Source organism: Ursus americanus, chromosome 13, assembly GCF_024610735.1.
Source record: "Ursus americanus isolate L20-20 chromosome 13, mUrsAme1.1.p, whole genome shotgun sequence".
Taxonomy (NCBI): Eukaryota; Metazoa; Chordata; class Mammalia; order Carnivora; family Ursidae; genus Ursus; species Ursus americanus.
Window position 1 is genome coordinate 60,614,060 of NC_142139.1, and position 16,505 is coordinate 60,630,564.

The window sequence follows — 16,505 nt, forward strand, 5'->3', positions numbered from 1 at the left end:
TGGGTAAGCATGTAGAATACCTACTACAGAAATTTTCTCAAGAATCAAATAATTACCTCAAATGGAACTTAAGATGAATTTTAAAATGGGGAGAGATACAATTATGAGAAACTAGACCAGCAGAGGGAGCTTAATATATTTGGTCAGTCAGTAAACAGACACTGAAGACAGTTAAGGTCTTTGTTAAGCAGAGAGATATATATATATTGGGAGAATTATTTAGATTTATTTTAGATATGAGATCTCAGGTGCAAAGATATCCATTAATAAGTATAGGTAATTTGAAATTTCATCCTCAGAATTTTAATATACTGTCTTAGTTGAATTAGTCTATTTGTATTATAAAAACAAAAGTAAATTATATTAGCATAAGAAATGCAAATATTTTTTAAAATACATAAATGCTTTTATAAAAACAAATTAATTTAAACAATATTACAACAAATAAAATAATGGAACAAAGTTTAGTTGCAGAGCTGTGATGATAGAAACTATGAATAAATTTATCAACTTAATCAAGTGGTAGAAAAATATTCTAGAGGCACCTGGGTGGCTCAGTTGTTAAGCATCTGCCTTCAGCTCAGGGCGTGATCCTAGGGTCCTAGGATCGAGCCCCGCAAAGGGCTCCCTGCTCCACTGGGAGCCTACTTCTTCCTCTCCCACTCCCCCTGCTTGTGTTCCCTCTCTTGCTGGCTATCTCTCTCTCTGTCAAATAAATAAATAAAATCTTAAAAAAAAATTAAAATAAAGAAAAAAAAAGAAAAATGTTCTATGAATCTTAAGGTGATGTTTTAATTTTCACCATTCCTGTATATGTGGACATCATGTTGCAGCTCTTCTATCTGATACTATTAAAAATTTTACAAATATTAAATCTAATTGTATGAATAGAAATAATATCACCTGTTTCAAAGTTTAGAAGACTAAAAAGAAAGATACCAAGGTGGACATAGTAAATTTTATAATACTTAACCTCTGAGATGTTTGATTAATGTTCATTGATGTTGCTTGTGATTCTGAAGAGGAAAGTGATAGATGGTAAAAATGACTTCAAAAAAATACATTATGATAGAATATGTAGGAATGGAAAGGATTTCTATGTTAGAGAAAGGAAATAAAACCGAGTAAGAGTCACTGCGGAGTGTATTTGCAATATTCTGCAAGCTTTTTGTGTAATATTATTTTATAAAGTCTAAAATTATTACAGGTAAGAAATTTAGCTGGTGTAATCATCCTCTAAATTGTGTGCTACAACCATTTAGTGGTAGACTGATGAATTATGTTATAAAAAGCAAAGACCCCGAGGAACCTGACAATTTTTCTGGTTTTAATGAGAAGGAAATCTGGCCACATCTTCTCTTTTTTCCCGTCTCTTCCTCCATCCCACAAAGACAAGTAAGGCTGTAAATCTTCCCCACTATTGCTGCTGAAAGAATTTTGTGGAAATGATCTTGCAAAAGAGAAAGTATAAACATATTTTTAGGTTTTTGAGATTGTACAGTGTGTATAGCAGCTATTAAAATGAGAAAGTTGCCAGGGCTCGAAATACAATTTGGAAAGTCTAAGCAGAAAAAAGCCAGCAGAGATTTCTTCATCTTTAAATACAATTTGGACTAAGAATGTACGGTAGAGGAACAAAATTTTCCACCCCAATATGTGTCTTTTTGGCATATGGATTATTTTAGGTTGATTATTTTTAAGAAACAGAAAACTCAAGTTTTTCTTTTTGCTAACTGCCTTAAAGAATTTAGACAGAGGACCTGTTCCAGGAAGGGAGCTAGCACCGTAGATAACTATAGTGATAATATGAGCTAGGCCTGGTAAATAGGTAGGAACCTGGCAAGGCCTATTTCATCAAAGTTCTTTCAATGTCCCGGTTTCTGAATGGCCCAGCAAACATTTGTTCACCTAACATTTATTCTTTTTCACCTTCCTGTGAATAGCTTTCCTTCCTTTTGCAGTTCCAGACTCCTATCCCCTGCTCCCTAGTTCAGCATGACATATATACCATATTTTGCCTGTCCTTGGAATCTCTTATGTTTATGTGGGTTCCTCATATATATGCTATTAAATTTGATTTTCCCCTGTTAACTGTCTCATATCAATTTAATTTTTTTTAATTTTTTGTTTTAAAGATTTTATTTATTTATGTGACAGAGAGACAGCCAGCGAGAGAGGGAACACAGCACGGGGAGTGGGAGAGGAAGAAGCAGGCTCCCAGCGGAGGAGCTCGATGTGGGACTCGATCCCGGAACTCTGGGATCACGCCCTGAGCCGAAGGCAGATGCTTAACAACTGCGCTACCCAGGCGCCCCTCATATCAATTTAATTCTTATACCAGCCAAAAGAATCTTGAAGGGTAGAGGAAAACTTTTCTCCCCAATAGTAGAAATGCAGGATATAAATCAGGACCAAATACTCAGTGAGAATCCAAAATATGTCAAAGCCTGAAACAGGATTATAGTCATTTTAGAGTCAGAATTGTACCAGAACAACACTGTGCTTATGCAAGCAAATTATATGCATTTTCTCTGTGTTTACACAAACACACACACATTCATGTTAATTTATACACTGTAGTTAAGATAATTCTGTATAATGCCCAAATATATGATTGCAGTTTTTCTTCACTGGTGCTTTTATTGTAGTTATATTACTTTGAGTTTGATAAAACCACAGAGGTGCCACTAAATGACTAAATATTGCACACATGAGGAAAAGAGAACTTAAAAAAAAATACCCCTAGGTAAAGTCGCTTCCTGTTGAGATAGATCCTGTACACACACACACACACACACACACCTCTACATCCACATATAATAATTTACATATTAGATTATTTTTCCTTAGAAAATTTGCTACCAAGTCATTCTGAGATACGTGCAATGACCATAGCTCGCTACTTAATAATGGCCTTGGAAGCTCATAAATCTTTAAGTATTTCACATCCTATTTTAGCTAAAATCAACTTTGAAAATTAATGCAAATTATACTTGCTAAATTTAGGAGTGGAGTGTAATTCTAGGTAATTTAAAAACCACCATACATAGTTTCAATTAAAAAAAAAAGTTGCCTGCTAGACAATTTTACAGATATCGAGTGGTTCATGAGTCTATCTCTGCATTTTATTTCAGCTAAAATGCACAATAAAAGCTGCAGTGCAAAGTAGAGATACAACATGATCTTCAGAGAAAGTTATAAAATTCAAATCAGAATAAATCTGGTCTGTAATGATGATTTTTTGGCTTTAATAACTTCATTATATAAAATGTTCTTGATTATGTACTAATGAAGTCTCTGTTCAATGTGTTTCAATAAAGTAAGGCAAATACCACAATTCACAAAATATTTATGATATTTGAGCAAATACTATATTCATCTGGAAAAAAACCAAATAAAATACTTAAAATAATATTATAAACACATTGTAAGGATACAGAATAATTGAACATGAAACTATTTACTCCTCTGTTTATGTCTGGCTATTAAAGAGCTTTGAAAAGAAATAATTTATATGGTAAAATTTTAGTTTTAATTTGAGACTTAATATTTAATTACCAAAATGGGAAAAATCAATCTTGTTTTCACTTACATTTATTCTCTAATATACCATCTCCAAATGAAACGTTATTACCTGCAGTTGATTGCAATATAATTATACCATTAATTTTATTTTTAAAAATCTCATTATATTAATTTTGGCTTTAAATTACATAACATTAGCAGAAAATTTGTCATTAATGTAATCACAAATTACTTCAGTGTGAAACCTGTTACAAAGTAAACATGCCTACCATGGTTGTCTCAGCGATAGAGCCAAAGCTGTTTATGAATATGTTGCATGTGACATTAACAGGAGGGCCTGGAAGAGAGATTAAAACATAAGGGCTATTTAAAATATTTTCAAACAATTTCTTGCTTTTCATTATTAGTCTTTAAAAAAGGAACATATATATTTTTATATTTGTATACACACAGATGCTTAAAATTGAAGGCAATAATTCTGTGAAATAGTCTGAATTGAAAATCACAAATTCATCGTCTCCTTTGAACACTGATGTTGGCCATTATATAAGTCATTAATCACACTTGGTCTCAGTTTCCTTGATCTAGATATCTCTAATGACTTTGCAAGTGCCCGATTTGTTAAGTCCAACATCTGAACCCCTTCAGGCTCTATTTCTATTCTTTTTTCCCTCCATGTGGGGGTCCTATTTTTCTGTATGTCTCATATTTTGTTGTTGTTGTTAAAGACATTAGCTACATTAGATAATCCAATGTGGCAACACTGGAAACCAGACCTCCCGCTTGAATCCTACAGCTGGTTGTTGCTGGTGTTTCTTTTTTTTTTTTTTAAAGATTTTTTAAATTTATTTGACAGAGATAGAGACAGCCAGCGAGAGGGGGAACACAAGCAGGGGGAGTGAGAGAGGAAGAAGCAGGCTCACAGCAGAGGAGCCTGACGTGGGGCTCGATTCCACAACGCCAGGATCACGCCCTGAGCCGAAGGCAGACGCTTAACCGCTGTGCCACCCAGGCGCCCCGTTGCTGGTGTTTCTTATTGTTGTTTGTTGTTTAGTGACTTACCTGGACTAATAAAGTCTACATATCCTCATAGTGTGCAGCCACGGAGGTCACCACTCAGCAACCTTAGTGGTCAATTAGTGATTGGTCAGATGGTTCCTTAATGCCTTGAACCAATAAGTCTCCACCCAGGAAACTTCACGTTTGGGGGCATGCCTTTAATGTTCATGCCTTTACCTTCACTTCTTTGCTTGCACAGAGTTTGAGGTCAGCCAGAGGTGAGAGGTTGGGACCCTCTCGGGTCTTTCCTGGGCATGCACACAGCCTCACACTTGTGTGTATCCTCTAGATCTGTAAGAGGCTATCAGAATTTTTCAAAGCTGCGTATGAGCATCTCATTATTCAGATCTTCTTTTAAAATTTTTGTTCAGGCTCTTGTTTGCCCAGCTGGTATCACAGCCTTAGGCAGCTGCAGTGTTAAACAGCTTCTTGTGATCCTTTTCAACAAATGCCCTGGAATAGGATTTTCCCAGTGCGGGAGTTTCCAGTCAAAGCCCAATAATGACAAGCCTTCTGAGTGGGATTCCTCTAGGGAGCAGGCCAGATAAAAGTAACATAGCTAGGCTGCTGGATTGAACAGCTTCTGTGATTGAGAAGCTGTTGGTTTTCAAGGCTACCAGAAGCTGAGGAGCGGAGCCATATTTAAATGCCCTCTGTTTTTAGAGAAACCTATCCATTTCTCTTGAATACACATTCCTCAGTGTGTTGCAAGCTTTTCAGCGCCTCGGAAGGTTCATTTTGACCATTTTCCAGTATTTTTGTTGCTTTTTTTTTTGGAGGAGTGAATTTACAGAGAACATCGCTCCACCATTCCTGAAGTCCCCTGTAAGTGCCTAATAGAGCATTCATCATAATACCAACAATTTTTGTTTTTATGAAATCCACTTATTCATTCTTTTACTAAATACCTAAAACTCTGTGTACAGCAATTTGAAGAAGACACAACAAGATTACCACCTAGCAGGGCAGAAGGAATAAGCTCTTACAAATTGGTGAGTAGATACCATTTAATCCACAGAACCTTGAAAGTGGGTAATATTTCATCATTTACAAAATAGGGAGTTAAAGCTCAGAGAGGATTACATAAGGTGCTAATAAATAGCACATTTAGAATTTGAACCGCTGGTCTGATTCTAGGAATCATTTTTTCCCCATTATATCCAGCTGTCCCACGATCTTCACATAACATTACATCCAAAGCATTCCATTTTCTGGCTACAGACTTTGTTATTAGGTCGATAGGTATATAAATCAACAATACCGAAATATTATGTGGTAGGGATTAAAATAATTCTGAGTTAAACTCTACCTAGTAGATAATGCCACACACAAAAACTAATATATAAGCTTTCCCTAAGATAGCAGCCCCTTGCCCTGTACTTTCATGCCCCCCTCCCTAGAGATAACCACTTCAACTTATTTAATGGATTCTTTGGGGACTTACCTAAATTTCTCTAAATAATGAGTTTATTTTGCTACTTTTAAAGGCTCTAGTTTCAGGCGTATGTTCTGATGCCCACAGCAGATGAGGATTTAGCTCTCTTTCTAACATTATCAACACCCCTATTAACATAAACCTTGTTTTCTGTCCTCCCAGGACACAGTTATTGTTACATTGTCCTTGTTGTTAGATTAGTACCTACTTTTTACAATATGACAAGGTGAATATTACCTCCAACTAAGTCATGCAATAAACTGTGATTACGTTTCCTGTCCTGAAAAACATTTTCTTGAGGTTGATAATCGTTTTATGTATTTCACATAGTTTCCTCCGTATGTATCATTTACTTATAAGTTCTGAAATGCGTAAATTATGTTTCAATGTCGAACTCATAACATATTTTATTAGCTTTATCTATCTTTGCAGTTACTTCCAAATTAGATTTTTTGCTCTGGAGCATATCAGTGATCTTATGATCTCCTATAATCATTATCCTGAGGATTACTGCCACCTCTCTCTTCTGTGGCATTTCCATTCATGGCCCCCATGCTTTTATCTTTCTTGGCTTAGTTCTTTATTTTAGTGGAACATATCCTTTAGGAATTTCTTGAGAAATGGTGCGTAAGGATATGAAGCTTCTGAGAATTTTTGTTCACAACTTTTTTAAACATCCTCTCACTTAATTACATCTACATTTCATGCAAAATTTTAGACTGGAAATTTTTTTCCTGAATTTTAAAGACATTTCTCTATTATTTTTTTTATTTTCTTGTATTACTGTTAAAAAGTACAAAGCCATTCCGATTCTTGGTCATTTGTAAAGATAAAAAGGATATTCATTCTACCAATATTTAAAAAAATAAATAAAAAATTTAAAAAATGCAATGCCTCATTAGCTAGAATACTTTAAAATCATTTGTGGTTTCAATTTACATTTTCTTGATTACTGGTGCACAATTTTCATCCTTGTTTTTCTACTCATTTTCTCATAGCCATTTGTCTTGCTTGAATAAGATAGAAAAAAACCCACAAAATTATTCAAAAATGAAGTCCATGATCCATAAGCCAATGAATGATACCTATGCACATTGAAATCATCTTTAAAAACATTCATACCTGATTTTAACCTAGATGATAAGGCATGCAACCAAAGCATCAATATTTGTGAAAGCTCCCCAGATGATTCCCCTGTGCAGCGATGCTGGAAGCCACAGGCCTAAAGAATTCCAGACTAGGAAACATTGGTGCCCATTATATCATAGGGCTGAAAATGAACTGAGGTTTTCTTAGAGGTGAAGACATAGAGAGAGAGAAGTCAGAGCTTGGAGCTAGGCCTTGAAAATGAAAGGCTTTTAATTTTAATTAGAAAGTAGCCTATTATAAGTTTGATCAACAATGCTAATAAAAAAAGTAGATGCTGTGCAGTTAGAAAGAGCCCAAAGTCTATTGACCATCAAGATGCATAGAACATAAAATTAAACAGATATAGAAAGTAAATTGTTTTAAATATGAAAGATGGATTTTTAAGAACAAGAAAACCTCATGAAAGTCCTAAATCTTGGAGGTGCTATCATTATTTGATCACCAGTAGAAAGGTTTTTTAAAATATTTCTTTCTTTCTTTCTTTCTTTCTTTCTTTCTTTCTTTCTTTCTTTCTTTCTTTCTTTCTTCTTTCTCTTTCTTTCTTTCTTTCTTTCTTTCTTCTTTCTTTTTCTTTCTTTTTCTTTCTTTTTTTTTTTTTTTACTTGTCAGGGAAAGAGAGCACAAGCAGGGGGAGCTGCAGAGGGAGAGGGAGAAGCAGGATCCCCGCTGAGCAGGGAGCCCAATGTGGGGATTGATCTCAGGACGCCGGGATCATGACCCAAGCCGAAGGCAGATGCTTAATGGACTGAGCCACCCAGGCACCCGTTTAAAAAAATATTTCCTTGTTATTTCTAAATATTTACAAATGTTTAAAATTTGTGAGACAATAACGGTGTCTTATATGTCACTATGTGAGAAAGGAGAAAGCATGAATCTTTTACTTCAGGATTATTTTGTCCCATCACAAGAGAAGTATAAAGTTACAATTAACTGTTAGATTTCTTTTAACTTAATGTAAGTCTAAGGTATTGAACTCTAACATACGTACCCAGAGTATCTGGGAATCTTAAAAAACTAAAATCAATCATTCATTTCTAGGTTATTCTCCATTTTCTAGAGAATGTGAAAACTGCTATTTTCTTTTGCTGCTAACTGTACTATGAATCTAGGGAAGAGCATTCAGCTTGAGATAAATTCTCTTGTGCTCTATTGGCTCAGAGTCTTTGGAAGAGGGAAAACACAAGCGCACTGGTACTGGGTTAATTCATCTTCCAATAAAATGCTGATAGAGGTGCATCCATTTTGGGGGAACATGGCCCAGTGTACTGCTGCCGCTATGAGATTGTCTGCTCCACCTGACTATGAACTCTTTGGCTGAAATTGGAATAAATAAAGCAGTGGGGTGGGTGGGTAGTGTATTTCTTACTTTAGTTTAACAAGAGGCAGGGCCTTTATTTTGGGGACTTTAATTTCTCGGTGGACATTGCATAAAAAGGGAGGCATTTTTTATTTTATATATATATATATATATATATATATATATATATATATATATATATTAAGATTTTATTTATTCGACAGAGATAGAGACAGCCAGCGAGAGAGGGAACACAAGCAAGGGAAGTGGGAGAGGAAGAAGCAGGCTCATAGCAGAGGAGCCTGATGTGGGGCTCGATCCCAGATCGCCGGGATCATGCCCTGAGCCGAAGGCAGACACTTAACTGCTGTGCCACCCAGGCGCCCCTATATTTTTTTATCTCATCCTTTGAATTTAATTATTATCCATATACTTTTAGATAGTGGTGGTGAAAAATAGAATGAAGGTGAAAATTCAGCACAGGCTTTAGTGATATCTGTTCAGATGCATTTCGGTGTCCTCTAGGCTTCATGGCACATCCTGATGATTCCAGGAAGGTTCTGAAAGCAGCAGTATTAAGTACTATGCTAGGAATAGAGCTCCTCTGATGTATTTGTCTTCTCCCTAAAATGTGGCACTGGCATCCCAAGTTGACCAGAGGCTTGCATAGTAAGGTCAATAAGGAAAAGAACGTGTTTCCACAGAAAAGCAATGGTCAAAGGGGGAATAACTAATTGAGGCTTTCAATTATAGTGGGGGACATAATGTTTTATATTCTATGAAATGGACTTCAGCCCCTGGCTATTCAACGAGCCTCCAGTCACATGCGGAAACCTCCTCCTAAAGGCAGAAAGCCAGCCCGGGTTCAAAGTCTAAATTTCATGTGGTAGTAAAGTAAATCACAGCGCTCTGAGGTATAAGCATTATTGTTTATTCCAGTGGTTATCACATGTGTTCTTTTCCTGATTATTAGAACACACAAAAGTGCTATGCGGTTCCCAGTTGACTACTTACGCGTGTATTCTCTTCTTCAGCAGGAAGAAAGGTGAAGAATTCAGACCCTAAACCTTAATTCCAAATTTCAAAAATAGAGCAGACACTGACTTGAAATACGTTTGTGTGTGTGTATATATATATATATACACACACACACATATAATATATATATACATATAATTTTGTTTTTAAAACATTTTTAAATATACTAAAAGTATAAAGCAACTTGAAAATAAAAGTCATTGTTTTTAAAGGTAGTCTTGGGCTAGATCATGGAATCTCCTCGACATGATACAAAGTATTTGGAATTTACTTTATGAAGATGAGGGAGCCATTACAGATTTCTGATCATCGTTGTGTAGTGAACCAACACAACATGGTGAGTTGTTGAATGGATGACAAAAGTGTAGAGACAGAGAAAACAAGAATCTATTGTCATAGTCCAGATGGGAAATAGAATGGCCCTGACCAAGGCAGCGATGGTGGAAACAGTGGAAAAGGATTACAAAGAATGAAGTGGATACAGTACCATAATGTTTATAAAGCGCTGTATTCTATACTTTAAACTTCTGGTCTATGGCAAATCAGAGCAGCAATCTTAATCTTTCTACCTTAGCTACTGATATGTATATTCAACAATTTTGTAGAGAATGAAGCTCAGAGGAGATTGTAGATATTCTATTGCCATTCCAGAGAGCACCTGTTTAGCTGTCCTTGGCCAATCTGCTACTTCTCTGTGCCAGTGCAAAAGCTGTTAAATCCATCTAATACACTGCTATGCTTAGCAACAGAGCAAATAATTGGTATAGCATCCATATGGCAAATTGTGCCTTTAAATTGTTCATTACATTAGCCATCGTTGGCCCCAAAAAGCAAATGACAGTACTTGCAGATGTTTTTAGCAGCATGTTTTCTTTTAGATGTCCCTTAAAGAAATAGAACATGCCTTTTAAATTCAGAGATGGATAAAGGCAAGATAGCAATGTGCGTTGCAAAGCCCTGGGGATTATATTATTGCTGCTCATACTAGGGAAGAATTATTCACAAGGCAAAGCTCAAGCAAACAAAGAAACAAACAAAAAAAAGCCTAAGTGTTCCTGAAAATGAATCTAAGAAATTTTTAACATATGTTGCATTAAAACCTCACCCTTTTTAAAGACATAGAATGCAATTGAAAGACTAAATCTCAAAAAAATGTTGTATTTACATCTATATACATGTACATATGTATACAGATATTATCTTATTTATTTATGTTTATAGTAAATATTTTATTTATTTATTCATTCATTTATTTATTTATTTGAGAGAGAAAAGGGGGGAGCGGAGGGAGAAGGAGAGAGAGAATCGCAGACTCCCTGCTGAGCATGGAGCCCTATGCAGGGCTTGATCTCAGGACCCTGAGATCATGACCTGAGCCGAAATCAAGAATTGGGCACTTAACTGACTGAGCCACCCAGGTGCCCCTTATTTTATTTTTTAATTGACAGAAATAAACTTGATGACTTTACATGTTAGATCCTTGAAGAAAGTTTGAAAATTATGACATAAAAATAGGATCCAGTTTCTTCTTTCTTTTCCCTTTCCTTCCATTTCCTTCCTGAAAATGCAGTCTTAAAGTCATTCAGTCAGGCAACACAAGATGCGTGTCCGTGTTGGGATGGGGAGTGTGGTAAATTAGACAGGATGAGAAGGACATCTGTAGAGAAGGGGTATATACACAGCACACACAGGATGTTGGAGCCAGAGTGAGTGAGGAGGATGTTCCTACAGCGGGGAGCTGGTGTGGAATATTAGAACTGGAGAAGGGTGAGGAGAATGTCCACATGGGCGCATCCTGGCGTGGTCAGTCAGAGTCTGAACAGGACCCTAGGGCATTTGTGCAGGAGAGGGAGTGGCAGCAGCCAAGGGAGATATATTACATATTGATCAAATGCATCATTATTTTAAGGATAAAGGGAGCCAGGTTTCTTACTGTCAGATGAGGAAATTAAAATATGGAAACTCAAAAACTAGAATAAACCTATGGTGTCAGAGATATCAGTATGAATCACGGTTTTCAATAGAGAAGTAAAGCTGAAGATGTAAATTAATATACATATGAATATACACGTGTGTATGTGTGTGAGTGTATATTTATGCAAATATGTGTATGCATATGGATATATCCTAGAATATACCAACTTAATCAGTTAATCAAAGTGAACATTAACAGTGAAGGCAAAAATTAACATGGTCCACCATCTGATAAAATGCCATCAGAACAAAGCATCACTTCTGTGATATTTCTATTAAGATGCATTACTTAAATTGAATCATAAAGAAAATTACTAATGCAAACTGAGGCATGTTCTGCTAAATAAAGGGATAATAATATAATTTTTAAATGTCATGATCATGACAGTCATAGAAAGCATGACGTTCTGGTTCAGACTAAAGGAATCAAGGAGAAATGACAAAATATAAGACATGATTCTAAACTGGATCTTTTTGCTATGAAACCATTATTCAGGTAATTGTTAAAGTTTGAATGGGGGTCCACAAATTAGACGGTAACAATATATTCATGTTTATTTTCTTGTTTCAATGGTTAGATTGTGGTTGTCTAAGAGAATATATTTTGTGTGATATGCTCAAGTATTGGGGCATCAGGTCAACAACTTTCAAGTGGCTCAGGGGAAAAAATATTTTGTGCTGTAGTTGCAAATCTTCTGTTAATCTGAGATCATTTTTAAAATTAAAAAAGGGAAAGTACTATAGAAAAATACATTAAAAACTAAAAATCAAAGAAAACGTAAGATATGGAGCACACCAATCTAAATTTGTAAGCATTTCAGGTGAACATTTATAGTTTTAGAAGGACTTATTAAAGACATTCTTCCTGTTAAAATGACCTTGTATTATGTAAAAATGCAAGTAGAAAATTACCTTTTTCAAAAAATAATTGTGAACTTTATCCAAGAACAATAATGTCTGAATATAAATAGTTAAAATGGATAAAGAAGATGCTAATAACTTTTCCCTGAAAAGAGAAACCAGGTAGGAAATAAGCATTAGGTACACATGCCACTCTGGGGATAGAATGTGTTATAGCAGAAAGACTATTTGAAAACTGGATTTGTGATGTGGGAAAAAGGGATTAATATAGAGAAATATTACTGATGAAAAGACAGAAACCACAAAGACATTGTGAAGACAAACAATGTTATTTCTAGATAAAGAAAGTAACCATTGGAGATAGAATAAAAAAAAAACATAGCAAAAGTGCAATAAATGTTTGGAAGGAGTATATAATCGGGTGATTGCTGAGAGAATACTTTCTGCCTGGATCCAAATTAGACTTAAGAGTTATCAAACAAGAGAGGCAAAAAGAAAGAAGCAAAACCTAGAAACAGTTGGTAAAATGGACTTGTAAAATAATATTTTATTGTCTATGGATGTACATTTATCTGTTATCCGATTGCTTTTCATCTCTTAAACTGACTTCTAGTTTCAAATGACTCCTAGATGCTTCTATTTCAAGATGGAAAGTTGAACACAGTTTTCTTTCTCTCTGAGAACATCAAATGATGTTTGCAAATAAAAATGAGACTAAACACATCACACCAAAGAGAATGGAAGGAAAATTGTAATTAGTTTAATGACATAAAATATAGAAGGCAGAAAAAAACTGTTGATCGATGAAACAGGGTAAGCCTAAAATAAATGCAGGTTGGGACTGCATGGAGAAGGGAGCTAATGTGCTAAGAACCACCCAGGGAGGCACAAAGCTTAGGGTCATCCTCTGCAGGAAAGGAGGTGGGGAGTTAAGGGGGGTCTGCAGGGAGAGGCCATGGGTACCTGTTTCAGAAGTTCCCTGCTTCCCATCCCTATTCTACAGAGCAGGAATGACCTGGGGTTTAGCCCTAAGAAAATTTTGAAGGCATGGCAATAATTTTTTTTTTTTTTTTGCAAACATAGTTCATTAAGGTGATTGGACATGATATGTTTCTGTGAATCAATGCCAACTTTCAAAATGCTTTGTTTATCCAGCTTTATATCTCAGTTTTCCAGCTGAGCTATCAGGGACACACAACATTGTTTACGTTTATGACGCACACTGTGTTGATTCGATACACTTACATATTACAATATGAATACCACCTTAGCACTTAGCTTACAACTCCATCATGTCACATAATTCCTATTTCTTTTTTATGGTGAGAACATTGATGATCTACCCACTTAAGCAGCTTTTAAATAGCAACTTAGCCATTTTTAATAATACAGTATTAACTATAATCACAACGGTGTGCATTAGATTCCCAGAATTTATTCTACTTCTTACTCTTTGCAAAAAGTTAAAAAACAAAAAAGATGATTAGAGAAAACAGAGTTCCTGACAGAGTCTTAAAACTAAAGCCATCTGTGTTTTGGCATCTGGAGGACACCAGACCAAAGCCTAGACGACACTCAACACTCATCTAAAGCACAGTTCTGTTCACGGCAGGAATGTCTGTCAGATTTCCCTTTCCAGTGAGAAAAATAGCAGCAAGCCACCTCCTTATGCGCGTGCGCACGTACACACACACACACACACACACACACACACACACACACAACCTGTATCAGCCCCCAAATCAACTCAATCTTTCCTGAACACAGAGTATTTCCATCACATATAAGAAAACTAGCAGCTTAAAGAGAGTGAACAAGATGAATAAACATAATTGTTCCTGCAGGAAGAAAAGAGAAATCCTGGGGCAGAAAAGAAAAACAGAAAAGGTAGAACACAAGAATTGAGGCATTAAACTAGAAGTCTAGTTAGTGCAAAAGAATCTTATAATGTCTTCTTTGTCAAAGGCCTAGAAACCATCAGACAGACTAGAACAGGTACTCACCAGAAGTAACCAATTTTACTTTTGGAGTGTTTGCCTCCAAGAAGCACAACTGTGCATAAGGGCTGCTGAGGCAAGGAAGTGCTGCTTTTCATCACTAATATTTTTAGACAAGTACCTGTTTTTTACTACTGTTGTAAACAAAACAGCTAAACATACAAAACAGCACCTGCCTAACAACCTGTAACACAAGCTCCATGACGTCACGTTCAAGGAAAATGGTTCAGGATAAAGACGACTGTGAAGATACCAAAACACAATCACAGACTTAAAATCTTCCTAAACATTCCAAATGACACCAGGTAAAATATCAGAGTCATTTACAGAACAAATCTGAACAATCCTCCCTAAATATAGAGGAAGAGGACAAAAGGTAAAGGGTATGAGTGGGAGTGTATTAGACACAGATGATAAAAGATCAGATTTGTTTTTTTAAGGGAAAGAGAGCTGTTTTGGAGAATAATACAAAACAATGTTAGTGTAAGCCATACTTTTGTTTTAGAAGAAAAATATGCATAGTTAGAAAAAATATAGGCTACATATAAGGGAGCAAAAATCAAAATAGGATTTTGATTTTTGTTATAATACTTAATGTCAGTAGGCAATGGAACATCTACAAACTTTTCAGCTAGAATTCTGTAGCTCCATAATACATAGTTACTTTCATGTCAAATGGATAAACAAGAGATTACTGTGTAATACTATCCCGTGATAAAAAGAAATGAGCTATCAAACCACAAAAAGACATGGAGGATTCTTAAAAGCATATTGCGAATCTTAAAAGTCTTCACACTGTAGGATTCTACCTATATGACATTCTGGAAAAGACAAAACTCTACACAGTAAAAAGATCAGTGGTTGCTAGAGATTTGGGTGGGGAAGGGAGAGTGACATTTGTAGCTGAAGCACAGGGGATTTTCAGGGCAGCGAAACTTCTGCATGATACAGTAATGATAGTTACATGTGGGTGATTCATTTTTCAAAACCCATAAAATGTATAACAGAAAGACTGAATGAACCCTAAGGTAAACAATGGACTTTAGTTAATAACAACAGCACGTCATTATTAACTGCTGATGAATAGCTATTTGATAATTAATCAATATTAATTTATCAATCCTAACTAATATACCACACTAATGCAAGATGTAAACAATAGGGAAAACTGTAGCAGATGGAAGGGGAGATGTGGGAACTCTTGGTAATGTCCAATCAGTTTTTCTGTAAACCTAAAACCATTCTTTAAAAAGTCTAAAAATTAAAAAAAAAGGATGATCAGAAACATCAGAGCTCAGACAGTGTGTCTATCAACTTTCTCCTGTTTTGAAAATGAGAAACTGTTTTATTCTCTCTCTCTGTGTGGAGAGAGAGAAATAGAACTTGGAAGAAAGAAAGGAAGAAGAAAAAGAAAGAAAGAAAGAAAGAAAGAAAGAAAGAAAGAAAGAAAGAAAGAAGAGAAAGAAAGAAAGAAAGAAAGAAAGAAAGAAAGAAAGAAAGAGAGAGAAAGAAAAGAACTTGAAAACTAAAAGAAGAGTCGGATATAAATAGGAATTCGAGAAACTGCTGGTTACAAGGATTTGGGAGTCTTCCCTGAAATCGTCAGGAACTCCCAGTGAGTAACATGGTGGGGCTGTGTGTTGAGCACCACCTCTCCAGACCCAGTGCTTCAGGGTATTATGCACGGCTTCCTGTCACTGTGCCCTTCCATTTCTGCTTTCCTCTGGATAGGAAGAGTTCGAAAGAGAAAAGCTTTCAAACTGCAAGGAAGAAATAGTGTTGCCTACCTATTATTTTTGTCTTTCAAAATGGAAATAATTATTTCTATACACACCATTTCTGCTAACACCAAATTTTTGAAATAATGATTTGTGCAAAACTCTATCTTCTGTTGAAGGATTAACAAGTTTAGTGACATGTGGAACTTTACTTGATAATAGCAGACTCTAAGGTTATTTATCTCTAAGGTTATATATCATCTATCTATCTATGTATCTATCATCTATCTATCTATCTATCTATCTATTGAGAGAATGGCAAAGGGAGAGGGAGGCAGAGAATCTTTAGCACGCTTCATGGTCAGTGAGGAGCCCGATGTAGGGCTCAATCTCAGACCCTGAGATGATGACCTGATCCGAAATCAAGAGTAGGATGCTTAATCCACTGAGCT

General features: G+C 35.7%; 1 protein-coding gene across 1 annotated transcript in view; it reads right to left on the reverse strand.

The window, feature by feature from the left end:
• The window catches only part of GLRA3 (glycine receptor alpha 3), a 178,876-nt gene that overhangs the window by 121,867 nt on the left and 40,504 nt on the right, over nt 1-16,505 (reverse strand). Inside the window, exon 3 of the mRNA XM_045799380.1 lies at nt 3,795-3,862. Coding sequence (XP_045655336.1) covers nt 3,795-3,862 — 68 coding nt within the window. The remainder of the gene's footprint in view (nt 1-3,794; nt 3,863-16,505) is intronic.